The 13,729-nt window shown below is 44.7% G+C and overlaps 1 protein-coding gene and 1 long non-coding RNA gene across 7 annotated transcripts in view; one reads left to right on the top strand and one right to left on the bottom strand.

Moving 5' to 3' along the window:
* Nucleotides 1-13,729, bottom strand: part of kif26ab (kinesin family member 26Ab) — a 73,293-nt gene that overhangs the window by 3,113 nt on the left and 56,451 nt on the right. For 4 of the 6 annotated variants that reach the window (XM_020590975.1, XM_020590977.1, XM_020590978.1 and 1 more), the window contains 9 exons: nt 12,604-12,787; nt 9,636-9,848; nt 8,511-8,604; nt 7,668-7,930; nt 6,679-6,862; nt 5,787-5,946; nt 5,355-5,517; nt 1,268-4,532; nt 435-628 (listed from right to left, as the gene is read on the bottom strand). In XM_020590975.1, the coding sequence (XP_020446631.1) occupies nt 435-628; nt 1,268-4,532; nt 5,355-5,517; nt 5,787-5,946; nt 6,679-6,862; nt 7,668-7,930; nt 8,511-8,604; nt 9,636-9,848; nt 12,604-12,787 (4,720 nt within the window). The remainder of the gene's footprint in view (nt 1-434; nt 629-1,267; nt 4,533-5,354; nt 5,518-5,786; nt 5,947-6,678; nt 6,863-7,667; nt 7,931-8,510; nt 8,605-9,635; nt 9,849-12,603; nt 12,788-13,729) is intronic. The other 2 variants (XM_020590976.1, XM_020590980.1) reach the window with 1 other exon arrangement.
* LOC109955131 (uncharacterized) lies at nt 5,880-9,052 on the top strand. The gene is made up of 3 exons (XR_002274218.1): nt 5,880-5,973; nt 8,498-8,658; nt 8,833-9,052. It is a non-coding gene; the product is annotated as an uncharacterized LOC109955131 (long non-coding RNA).

The raw sequence follows: 13,729 nt of genomic DNA, 5'->3' as shown, positions 1-13,729 counted from the left end.
CCCCCATCACTACCACTAGAGCCAGCAGTATTCAAAGTCATCATACATATCCAAACCAATTAACCCTCATAAGTAATTGCCTCCTGAGCTCTTGACATTCCTGAGTGCTGCAGAAATACTAAGGTCTAGGAATTTGCAGAGACATTTTAACTCTGGGATTTGCCACTGAGCTGATTGAAGGTCAGATGTCTGAGACATATGATTCCTGCCTTGTTCTTTAAAAAGAAACTGGGAAGAAGCAAGCTAAGACATTCCCACAACATAGGTCAGTGTGGCACATCTTGAGCATGTATGGCATAAGTGTCACACATGCAAAATAGTCCTGAGGCTTAGCAAGTGGGATTGCCAAGACCTTGACCCAGACATTACATTATCTAAAACAAGTTAAGAAAGATGAGCCATGTAGAACATGTCAGGAGTGACCCTCTGCTCACCTCTGTGGTTTCCTCCTGTCGCCGCCTCTGGAGCCGTTCCACATCATCGATCTCATACACCTTGATCTCAAAGGGTTCCTTAAGCGGTCCAGACATAGGAGGTAAGTCCACCCACTGACCCGCTGAGCCCGCCTTCTTCCCCAGGGAAGAGGTGTCTGGCAGGGGTGCCGGAATCAGCCGTCTTCTCTGGAAGCCTACAGAGTCATGCATACAGCCAGACAGTGATGTATTTGACATATAGTTGTAGTATTTGATGGAATCTAAGAGTAAATATGTACAAATTTCTGAGATGTAAAGCCATGCAAGGCTGTACACAGGCCAGTCAAGTTGTGGTGCTTGCATATTTATAAGGGATTCATGAGTTACAACAATATTCTGCATATCCACAGCCTGAATAAATTCAAAAGCTTGGTTTAATGCACATGAATTCTGATGGTTATATTGTATATACAAGGCTACAAAACCCAGAACCAGATGACATGTTCATGTTAATCTTATTTAATTATCACACTTTGAAGTTGTCTTGTTTGAAACATCCATTATCATTTGTGTATAAATAATGTATGCTGTTGATTCAGGGGGAGAGAAAATCCACTAAAATATCAATTTGTGAATGTAATAAGAATGGATTTATAATTGCCTAATTTCCTGGGAGAACACATTCATTTCTTGATGCTATTCCCATGTGTGTAGTTTCTCAGGCAAGCAGTGTTTAATAGGTCTCACATACTCTGCTGTTACCAGTATGAAATTGTATTTTCATATTATTTGTGAACACCACCTATACATGCATTGCTACATGCAAAACCCCAAAACCCAGATTAGCTCCTCACCATTTGCTCTCTTTTTGGGATACTTGGGGCTCCTTGTTCTGCTTGAAGATGACATGCCACTCTCGCTCATGGAATCGTGAGCAGAGGATGCGCTGCCCGTGGCTTCACTGTCACGGATCATGCTTTCATATCCGCTGCTGCAACCACTGTGGTAGAACAGAGCTGTGCGGCCCATAGCTGGAGGCAACTCCCCGCTCAGCACACTGCTATTGTCACTGCCATGGCCGCTGCTGTAGCGTTGAGGCCGCCTGGGTGCTGTTATTTTGCTGTATGGAGAGGGCAGCGCAGCTATGGGGGATTTGTCATCACTCACATTTGCCCCACTGTCATTCCCACTGTCTGAATCTCCTGATACTCTCATGTGTTTGCCTGATATGTTGCCTGTTGCCAGTTCGCTTACACGGCTGTTGGCCGCTCTCATGGCCTGCTTTGTGCCCATGATGGTTCCTCTGCCAGGCTTACTGCTAGTAGCAGTGGTCGTTCGAGGAGCTGATGTCCGTCCTGATGGAGGGAGGTTGGCGTTTGCATTTCTGGTCACAGGAGTGGCCAAAGATTTGGTGGAGGAGCTTAGGCCCTTGGAGTTGTTGGCTGACAGTGAGCGTGCCTTACTCCCACTGACTGTTCCTAAGGGTCTGGGATTTACAGATGTTTTTACTTGGCCAAGTTTGCTAATATTTCCTCCATTTGGTGATGATGGGCAAGTAGCTATAGGAGAGCTGGATGAATTAGGAATACCAAATCTCGGAATGGATTTGCTGGATTTGCCACTGCTGCTCCCCAGACTTGCCCCACTATTTTCCCTACTAAGTGCAGCTCTGGAACCTAATAAGGATAGGCTTTCACATCTTTCCAGTGACACCTGACTGCCAAAATGGTGTGCAGCCTCTCCTTTAGGTCCTCTGGCCTTCAGGCTGGAAGTATTTTTGGCTGGGTTGAGGCTGGAGGTTTTGAAACTGGTAGAGTCTACTCTGTGACGTACCTCAAGCTCATCCTCTGATACAGCTGTCCTTGATCCAGAGGCCCTTCCTGCCTCCACATATGGTGGCTTTAAGGCACTTTGGGGTAACAGGGTCTTAGTCTTATGGTCAAGACTGGACTTCCTCATTGGAGGAGGAGGAGGCGGCGAGGTACAACCAGGTTTAGGGATATTACTCATTTTCTGTGAGTTAGCCTTGCTATTTTTCCCCAGAGAGGAGAATTTAAGGCCCGTAGTAGTTGCTGTAATATCTTGGGCTCCCTTGTAGTCTGTGGAGGAATGGATGACGGGCACTGTTCCCAGGGTGGTGGCACCTCGTCTCAACTGAGGCATTTTGCTGGGTGTATTCTTACTGGCTGACTTCTCACAGCCATCAACCACCCTCTGAGATGAGGTAGACCCCTGCACCTTGGGAGGGCGAGGTACACTGTTGCTGTTGTTAGATGTTTTGCTGGAAGGGATGCCACTGGGGGGATGTCTAAGAAATTTGCTGGTGCTGCTGGAGTCAGCAAACTGAGGTTCTGAGTGGTTGTCAATACGCTGCCAAGGATCCTCCTGCTTTGCCTCTTGTCTTGGTGGCTCTCTACTAGTGCTGCTGCTACTGCTACTACTATGAGAAATAGATGAGGTAGGTTTAATCTTCCTGGGAAGACTGGAGTGGACTATGGAAGGGCCTTGTGGGAGTTGAGAGGAACTAAGCGAATGAGCTTTAGTTATTTTAGATGTGAATCGGAGGGAGCCTTTGGTGGATTCTGAAGATGGGGGGCACTTTGTCAAGGACAGTTTGCTTGAGGTGGCACTGTCACTGTCTTGTTCAGAAAAACTAAATCCACTGTCATTTAAGGAGTTCTTGGCATCTCTAGGAGAGGATACACAATGTAACATATCCAGAGAATCAAAGTAAAAGCTGGCCTCTGGTCCCATGTGTTTGGCCTGTGGAAGGAAGACATCAGTAGAATGAGCCCCTTCACTCTGCAAAGTGCAGACACTAACCTCACTTAGCCAAGAGCTGATAGATGAACCCCTGCTATCTATACACTCCATTGCTCCTTCCTGGAGGGGTGTGGCAACTGCAATGTTCACCTCTGATCCTCCCACGGCTGATGTGTAGGCATCAAACTCATCATTGATGCTGCTGATTATGCTGACAGGTCGGGAACCAGAGGCCAGGGCCTGAAGGGAGCAGTCACTGTTAAAGCTGATAATGCTGGATGGCCGACCCTTATCTACAATACTGCCTATAGACAGCTCCTCCACTACAGTGAACACCAGCTCATCCTCTCCATTCAGCTCCACAGGCTGCTGCAAAGTGACAGTGGCTCTAAGAATGTCCCGATCCAGGCACCTTTCATTCATTGTAGAGCGTACCTGGCACATCTCCACTGGAGGTCTGAGCAAAGGGGAAGTACATGGATCCTTCCTTTTCACAGCTTGGTGGCTCATGCCCACAGGTGGCATTCTGGTGCTAGATCTTTCTTCACTATCTGCATTTTCTCTCTGCTGTGAAGGAGGTGGAGCTGGCTTTGGCAAGGCTTTCTTGTTGAAGCAGACCTTCTCTCTTACCACAGGCTCAGAGTTTGGTGCTGCAGTGGTTGCCATTTTGTTAGTAGTAGCCCGAGTTTCTGAAACCAAGACCTTCTCACCATCAGCACTGGTTCTGTATACATTTTGAACACTCTCTGATGGTGCCCTTTCTGCGGGTAGGCATTGTCTCTTGATGTTGTCCAGTTTGAATTTAGTGTTGGGACTGCAGGATGATTGCATGGCAAGAGTTTTAGGAGATTGTTTAGGTGAGATGCCCTCTGAAATATTTGTTACAGTCTTTGGTGAAACAGAGCCTTGGCTCTCGTTAGATTTGTCAGTCTTAGGGCTAGCCTGGCTTCGCTTTCCCTCTCCAACAAAGGCAGTGGGTTCTTCACTGCCATCTATACACTCTAGCCTCTCCTGCAGCTCAGCAAATGTGTTGCATTTGAAGAAGTGGTCTCTGTCTAGAGGGCCCTCTTTTGCAGACTTTTTCTTGTTCAGGGAGGGGATGATTGGAACAAAGGCAGGTGGGCCTTCATTGTCACTAAGCTCCCTGTCCGAGATCGCAGTTCCCCCAGGGCCCACATAAATGACAGTATCACAGGACTGCTCGCTGCTCGAGGAGTAGTCTGGGTCACTGAGCAGGGAGGGAAGATCTGGGTCCAGGGCTACTGTCCGAGGATGGAAGGGCCTGAGGTGGGGGGGCCGACGAATCCTCCCTTCCTCACAGGAGCTTTCCCCTCCAGATGAGCTTGATGCATACTGCTAAGCAGGGTTAAAGCAGAAATGAAACAATTCTAGTGTGTTTTTTAAAAATGATCTGACAGTAATGTGATTGTCTTCTTAAAACATAAATTACCAAACTTGTCATTTTGCACAATCATTTAACCCTGATAATATAGATTCATTTCTTAACAGCTCATAATGAAATATACAGCCAATATTTATCTAAAGGTTAAAAGTACAAATCAATAGTCACACAGAAATTATTATCAATAATATCAATTGCTGTATGTGTGCTGCATCATGATCATGCCTGGGACCAGTACAAAATAAATACACGCTGTCGTTCTGCCTAATTATCTGGAGCATACATTTCTAATCCAAGGGAATGCGCAGTTCCTTAGGGAGATATTGATTGCACGTGTTGAGCAGTCAAGAAAAACTAGCTCTGAGTTACTGCACTAATAATTTTTCGTTTGCAGAAGCATTCAAACATTCATGTGTTTAAGAGCTCCAAAATTACAGTAGAAAGAAACATTTAGGGCGTTTAAGTCATGGCATGGATTATGGATGTAATCAAAGTTGCACATGCACATTAGGAATGTAATTGCTATAACAGCAACACTTAAAAATAATGTGCCTAACAACTGCTCTGCATTTATCTGTTAGAAACAACAAACAACACTGAATGGAGCAGAGTTTTTATAGGAATCATTATTAAGTATTTTTATTTCAAGCTGTGAAATGTCTGTGTAGTTACATTGTAAAAATGAACCATTACTGCTGACTGCATTACTTGTTTATCAGTTCATTACTGTTTACATATAACCATATTTATTTGTACTCATCAGTTTATCAGTGTACCTTAGATTTCTTCTTCCTCATGCGGTGGATGCGGGATGCCAATTGGATAGTGGTGAGTGAGTCAGCATAGCTGGCAGAGGAATCAGAGATGTGGGCGATCATGGTGGTTCTGCAGTTGATGTTGCCAAGGGACTCCCTCAACAACATTGTCAGTTTGCTGTCCCTACAGGGCACATGTATATTGATATTAACAAACTAATATTTCAAAATGGCAGTAAAGGTATATGGCATAATTCCAGGAGGAGCCATATGGAATTCAGTAAGCTTAAAAATACTCACAGCGTATGATTTATTTATCTATGACTTACTAAAGCTGTTATGTGGATAATTAAACTAAACGTAACAGTCACACAGCAAACCTGCAGTACTGAGGGCACAGGTAGCAACTTGCCTGAAACAGTAAAAGAGAGTAACTGATGGTGGTTTTCTTACCTGTAAGGTACATGTTTGGCACCATTTGCTAAAGCCATGATGACATTTCCCAAAGCATTTAGAGAAAGACACAAGCCTCCTCCTCCTTCTCTGCTTTTACTCAGGACCTTCTCACAGCTCCCCAGGTCAATGAGGTGCAGCCTGCTTCGTCCGCCTGACACTGTGCCAATAACAGAGGAAGAACCAGGTGAGTGCACAGCGCAGACACTCCTTCTGGAAAGTCAGCTCCTCACACACTATGCCCTGATGACAGGAGTGGCACAGCTCAGCCCAGACTAGGCCAGTGATTGTCAGAGCTCTCTGATCCATTTATAGGTAAGATTCCGACTCAAACTGCAGCCAGACTAGTTAACTTCCACCAGATGTGTAACACCTGGTAACAAGGAGGCTGCATTAGTGAGTGCCATAAAAACAAAGGGATCCACTGACAGTCACAAAGACATATCCAGTCTCCTTCTAATGCTCTAAAATGTAGCAAGAGCAAACTGACTCACTGTGAAAATCACATGACTACACATTATGTGGGTGACAAAACATACAACTCTTGTCAGTAAGCTTTCAAATATTCATTTGCTCTTGACCAAAGCATAGCACTTACATACAAATATATTTTTGTCTTGCAGAAGCCAGAACCAACTCATCTATAAACACTGCAAATCAGGGACTTGTCTGATGTTCCCTTCATACCTATAATGCAATGTTCTGCCATCTAGCTCACAACAAAACCACCTTATGATTATTTAGTGTGAAAGACTTTTGTATGCCTATAAGTAGGAAAGGAAATATACTAATCATGCATCGATCTGGTTGTACACAGATGCTTCACTCTGTAACTGTGTGGCGATGACTTGTAAGTTCACGGTTGGAGAGTTGTGGATGTAATAGTACTAACTTCCTCCCTTGCCACTCTTCTCCATGCGGTACTGGTAAATGTGCAATGTGAACAGCATGTGGGAGTTGCGTCGCTCTTCCTCATCTGCACTGGGCCTGCTGGTGCTGCGTGCGGCAATGGCTGCATCCAGGAAGAAGGCAGCTTTCTCAGCTGTCAGGGCGCGAAGCTCGCTCTGATTCTGAAGCTGAAGGAGGAAGGAAGAGACAGAGAACAGGATTAGGATGAGCAAAGGAGACCATGTAGTGCTTGAAAATGGGGAGAGCTGTGAAAAGGATACCGGAAAAGAGAGGAAAAGAAAGAAGGGGAAGCCAGTTAATTGGACACCAGCACACATTTCTTGCCCATTAGATTGGGTCTCAGGGGCAATTAAAACAGTAGATATGCTCAGAGAGGGAGGAGGATTAGGAGAAGTAATTGTTGGTGCAGGAGGCAAGGGTATGTCCTTCACCATGCATATGATGATGATGGTAGCAACAGGAGGGAAAAGGAGGAGGCAGACCAGAGAGAGAGAAGCCAGGGGAATCCATGAAGGGGCACATGCATGGCTGCTGAGAGGACGACAAAGTAGCTTCACAGAACTGCACAGGCTTTGAAGTCAGAGTCCCCAAAAAACAACATCTGACAGCAACACCTGTGAGTGCCTTCAAATCTGCAATCCTGCACCATCCCCCAATAATACTTCTATTGTGCTGGAGAGAGCTAGCACTAATACAAGGGTAATAGATGCTGATGGATGCTGACAGGAAAGTCAATACAAAGGTAGAAGAAAGCCATCAATACCACAGATAGGTTTGGTAGAAATATAAAAGGGTTTCAGATGCAGATAGGATAGTGCAAGAGGGACTAGGAAGTCCTGGGAGACTAAAAAAAAAACATCTTTGGGAGGAGAGGAGTAGATGATAGAGAGAAAAGAATCCAAACTCAGACTTTATAATCCATAGAGAGAATGAAGAGATCACTCAACAATAAATGGAGAGAATGCTTCTCACCTGAGTGCCACAGATGGGATCCTCTCTCAGGTGTATGCCTGGGGACTGGCCTTCCTGCAGGCTGCCTGCTGACACCTCAGATAGCAAATCCTTCAGTTCTTCATCTTTCCCAAAGATTTCCACCGCAGACACACGGACAGAGAAGCGTGTGCCCGTCTTCTCCTTGCGCTCATTGATAAGCTTGAAGAGCCAGGAAATGGCACAGGGTACAATGCCTAGGCTCTGAGTAGAGCTGTCTTTGCCTATCATAGTGTATGTCTTGCCTGAGGATGTGTGAAAGAGAGAGGGGGATGGAAACGGAATTATTGCCTTGTGTCTTGAAGCCAGCTACACTCACTGTGCGTTCAAACTTAAATTACTTATTTTATCAGGCTGTCTGGAATGGGAAGGAAGTTGACAAAGGAATAGACACTGACTGGATATTTTCTGGGGGTTATTGTGTTTAAGAATTGCTGATGAAAAAAATTAATAATGGCTGATGTGGGGGTTCAGAGGTAATATCCAGTACATACCAAATAAAAATCAATGCTAATCCGAGGACGTATTCCAGAAGTAGTCCTTCTGTGGAGAATTACTTCTCATAGGAATGAGGAGCGCTGGCCAGGCCAATTACTAAGATTTTAATTATAGACTGAGCCCTGAAGCCTGGATACAGTACTTTACCCCTCATCCCCACCCCAGACCCACTACCCATTCCTTTCCTCCAATCTCCAGTTCCTTCACTCACTCCAGTGCACCACTAAGCCAATTGTGGACATCCAGTGTAGCTAACAAAGAGCAATGAGAGGTTTTCTTTGGCTAACAAAGGCTTTTGTCTAATCCCTTGCCAGCGGAGGAGCTTACCAAGCCTGACTTGGCCGAAGCAGAAGATGCAGCCGTCTGCACCATTCACCACAGACTGGATGACCTCAGCTACTGTCCCTGAGCACACCTCAGCCTGTGGAAAACACACAGAGACAGCCACAACTCAGCCCCACCTACTATAAAACAGGTACACAGTGAACAGTGAATCCAAAATGCTATCCTATAAAATAAACAATTATTTGACATCAGTTACATCAAATCCCATTAATGCATTCAGCATTTTTCATCACTGTGGATTCTGCGTGTTTATATGTGTTTGTGTGTGCTGCAACGTGTGGCTCATTTTTGCAATCTGTTTCAGCATGGGTCCTCTGGGGTAAGCCTTCTGCAGCAGAGGCCCCTTCCCATACATCACACAGCAAACAAGGCCTCCAACAGCAGAACAGCTTGCTGTTACTGTTAGCCACCAGCAGCGCCGTCCCAGCGGCACAATCTAGCAGCTTGGCCTCAGCTCTGCAGCAGCAACATACTGCAGGCTTTAGCTATCAGCAGCTTATATGGGGAAAATACTTGCTTCAAGTAGGTGGGATAATAGAAGAACTGAGGCTCTGTCCACTGCTGAAACACCATCCTGCACAGTGATGACAACCTCCTGTAGGTATTAATAGTGTTTGGGGCACCGTGGACAAATGCATCAAATATTTGACCTCTGGATTTTAGAAAATGTTTCAATGACTGATATAAATCTCCTTTTCATAACAAAAAAGGTGTGTTTGTTTTACACAGTGAAGAAAGCAAAACCAGCCTGCTCCCAAGTCACCATGTAGTAAATACAATACGTACGGTATCTATCTGACCTTTGTTTTTGAGCTCAGTGGGTGTGCTTGCTGAGTGCAGAGAACTGAGGTTAGATATAGCTGTTCTATGAAAGGAGAGGTGAGATATAACTGCAGTGAATTCAAATCATTCCCCAGAGGGCTTAAAGGTCCCAGCTGTTAGAACCTTGCTGGTAAAAATGTCCCCTAACCCAAGACAGGCATTTTTCTCTAAGCCCCTGGCCACACCCTGCCAGCAGAGAAACATTGCTTTGCCCTTGAGAAGCTGAACCCCCCCCACACACAGCACCACATACATACACACAAAAGCACACATACTGGCCCTTACTTGTGAGGCATCCTGGGGAAAAACAGCATCGAAGGCAAATATCTTTGGAACGGCCACAGTGGCAGATCTCCTGTGTCCTGAACTGGAGTGTGGGCTGGATGCAGGGTCATAAAGGGTCAACTGCTTCTTCCTGCTGTCCACTTTCAAGAAGGACTGAGACTCTGAGGAGTCCACTGCCTCCAGAGATGGACAGATACGCATCATCACTTTCACCTAGACCACCGAGTGTGACAGATGAGTTGAGACAAAAAAGAGACAAACAAAAGGATGGATTAAAAATCAAGATGGCATAAAACACGGACAATTGGTCGAAGAACTCAGCAGAGAGATGTAGGAATGTGTTTTTCAGGTCAAGCACTGAGGATGAAAACAAATATGGGCTAAGCTTGACACCTTTTCCTTCCACAGCACAAACAAAGGAAAAAGAAGAAATGTATGGTCGACCTTCTGAGTATGAGGCTCCAGTCTAAGAGCAAGGCTGACCATTGTGAATTGACATCACGTTCACCATGTCAGAATTGATGGACACTGAAGGTTGCCATGGAAACTCAATCCCACATTGACTGGCAAACTCAATGGGTCAACACACTGACTAATGGTGTCAGTAAAAGGTGTATATTGAAAGTCATAGCAGAAAATGGTGAAAATTAATGTGTGTGAAGCCGCATGCTGGGGGATTATCCCTCTAGCGGGTTGTTTTTATGGAGCAGGAACAGCTCGCCAGCATGGGGGTGCAGGAGCATATGGCCCCCCTCTTATTCCATCTACTCACTCTTCCTCCTCCTCTCCTTCCCCCTGGCAGCTTCACATCAAGAAGCTTGGAACCATGTTGTATTCTGGGGCTTGACATTATTCATAACTTGAGCTTTCATCTACTTTATATTTCATTTGTATTTTGTGGCATTCATGTGGACGGCAAAGTAAGAATTTCATTGTACAGGGGAACACGTTTCCTAACTGTGCATATGACAAATAAACACTTTGACCTTTACAGTCTTAACACATTCCACAAGTCATTGTACAGTTCATCATGGACAATACAGTAGGATGACAGTGTATATCTAAAGGTGCTGATTTACCACTGTTCTGACAAGCTTAACATCTAACATTATTGTCATAGTTACAGCAGTGAAGCCACTTTGTGGCACCTCTTACAGTACGAACAACTGCCTGTGCCCTGCTGTATGGATGCACTGTATGGTTTGTGTGGGTGTGGTTGTGTTTGTGCATGGCAGGCTATATGACACCCCCATTTACAATCACGTTCTTTTGAAATTCTGACAACTCTATATTGCTTTACAGTCTGATGGTCAGAAATACACCTCTGCTATTTTCCCGAAGGCTCTGTGGAAACATATATGTGACTGATGGGAGACATAAATGGCTCTTGGGATATGTATAACAGTCGCCAGAATCCCTGTCAACTCTCTGAGTGTTTAGTGTTACACCTAGCATTATATCAACCAAACAGCTTCTATATCTTGCAGTATATGCGATAGGGAATTCAGTCCTGAGCCATTTCAAAGCTTCTTGAAAAAGTACCTGCGATGCCTCTCAGGCACTGAAATAAACACCTTAAAATATAGCTAACTCCCTTCCCTTTTTGACAGATGACTGTTTTGTTTAGCCTGGGACTCTCCACCATCCTCACCCCTACACAAAAGGCCCCTTCACTCATATATAAATATTGCAGATCCAGGCTCCAGCACTCTGAAACAATGTCACTGGAAATCCCTTTCTTTCAGTGAGTGAATTCCACAGACCAAGTGCAAACTCTCCTTATACTCCACAGGGGGCACTTACTGTGACTGACGTGTGCATATGTTGAGTAAATACCATTTGCTATGACATTTAAACCAGGCTCCCACATATGACTGCTGAGTCTCCATCTGCCAGGCAGAGGCGAGCTGATGTCTCAGTTTTATTTATATTGGCGAAGATCAGATACTGGAAGCTACAGAGGATTGGCTGCAGTTTTTTCACACATCGGACTCTGTGCTAATGGCCCCTGTTTCTCTGTCCCCTTGATCCCCCCCATAAAATCCATTAGTGTAGCTTGGCGTTCCTCCATCCACTTAACTGTCTGTGCCTGAAAAGAACCAGGTCTAGGTCAAACATGGAGAAGTGGAAGTGACCCACATACGGTTGATGGAAACAAGACATCACCCAAGTTGGATTAATATGAAACAGACCTAGGTAAAGTCAAACCCATGCAGGCTTTTGAAAATGTTATTACAACGGAGATTCCAAAACTGACACACAGACAAAGAAACAAAGAAAGCAAGTCAATGTGTGTTTGCTTTAGAGTAAGAAAACCTGAAAATCTGATCTGATAGGTTTGGAAAAATTTCATTAATCTCAGTTTCCCCTTTACAATCCAACCCCTGTACTGTAATAGCACAGATGTACAAAATCACTACCTCAGGTGTGGGCTTGTTAATAACAGTTTTTTTTATGTGCCAATGGGAAATTTACAATATGTGACAAAATCTTACCCGTCTGGATACCTGGCAACAAAAGCAAGTACTTCCTATCCAGGTGGGATCTAATGTTGTTAGGGGACTTCTTCTGCTTTATAAATACAGGACACTAGCTCAGGCAAACAATAGCCAATAAACCACAAAGGAAGAGCGATATGTTTACACAGCTTTGTTTAATGACTGTTCTATTGCTGCCAGCCTGACTTTCATCATCACACACTGTACCCAAAATAGAATTACAAATCCTACAGTTAACATGACCACAGCTTTGTGGATTATAGTTTTTACTGCCTTTCTAAGTTCGGGGAGAGGAATGCTGGTCTCATAAACAGTGAATTCATGACCTTCCAGAAGGAAGGTCTACTGCGTCTGCATGTAGTGGACCACTATGTCATCACTCTTTGATCTCACCTTCAGATAGATTAAAATCACACATTCATCTTTGAGTCCTTTGTGTATATGCTGCTACAGTATGCGTCTGTTCTTACCTTTCCTATCCCTGGGTTCTCCTTCACTTTGGACACGGCTCGGAGCAGGCATGGCGGGGCAGGGGGTGGTGAGACCTGCAGTATGCCGCTGAAGTTGGTGGGGTAGATGGAGGGCTCCTGTGGGTGGAGCTGTGAGGGTTGGTGCTTCTTCCGCTTGGAGGAGAGATTCAGCTTCTGAGCTGCCCTGAAAGACGAGCAAATAAAATACCTGAAGGTTGAAGCTAAACCTAGAAAAACCATGACACTGTTTGCTCAGGTGTTTTCTTACTGCAGGGTACTCAAACAAAAGCTTACTGATTTTAAATAACTGCTTTGGCCATTATTAATGGCTTGCTGCAAAACCTTTACAAATCACACACTGAAACTGTAAAGTCTGAAGCAGAGCTTCACTTTGCTACTGGTTCCACCCTTTCCCAGATGTAAAAAGTCATTTCTTCCAAATCCTAGCTCATATAATCCTGCCAAGAAAGGAGGACTGTGACACACCACAATCTGGGATATAGTCAAGTCTATACGTGTTATTAAAGCTAAGAAATTAAGACAGAGTATATTCATTTAGGTCAAAGGTGGACTGCATGTTGAGAGTTTTGATCATTTACATTAGACAAGCTGGCTGGCAGTAATATACAGTATAAGAGGTAGGTGGGTAAACCCAACATTATCCTTTACTTCAGTGGCATCTGAATAGACAAATGCTTGTCTGAGCAGTTCTGCTGCACTGACACCTAACAGAACCCTCTACTCTTATTGAATTCAGATTTTTCTCTCATTAAAGTCTACTGTCACCCTGGCCTTTTGTCTTCCTGAGACAGTGCTGAGGAGACAGACTGGTCACAGGAACAAACTGAGTCAGGCATATTCACTCCTATCTGTCTAAACCCCTCTAAATCAAAGGACAGCGCCAATATCTCTGCCTGGCCTGCAGGAAATCAGGCCACACTTAGGGTGGTTCTAGGTATGGCATCACCCCGGATCAGCTGACACTGCACTTCAACTGAAAATTCAAGGTCAGGGAAGAAAGTAATACCCCAGGGAAATTCTAATCCACACAAATGGTTTTCAAACAGTTGGATGTCAGAGAAAAGCAGGGAAAACAAGAGGCAGTTGTCAGCATGAAGGAAAGAGT

Source organism: Monopterus albus, unplaced genomic scaffold (genome assembly GCF_001952655.1).
Source record: "Monopterus albus unplaced genomic scaffold, M_albus_1.0 scaffold13.1, whole genome shotgun sequence".
Classification (NCBI taxonomy): Eukaryota; Metazoa; Chordata; class Actinopteri; order Synbranchiformes; family Synbranchidae; genus Monopterus; species Monopterus albus.
Note: the sequence above shows the minus strand (reverse complement) of the source record. Positions and strands in the feature narration are given on the sequence as shown.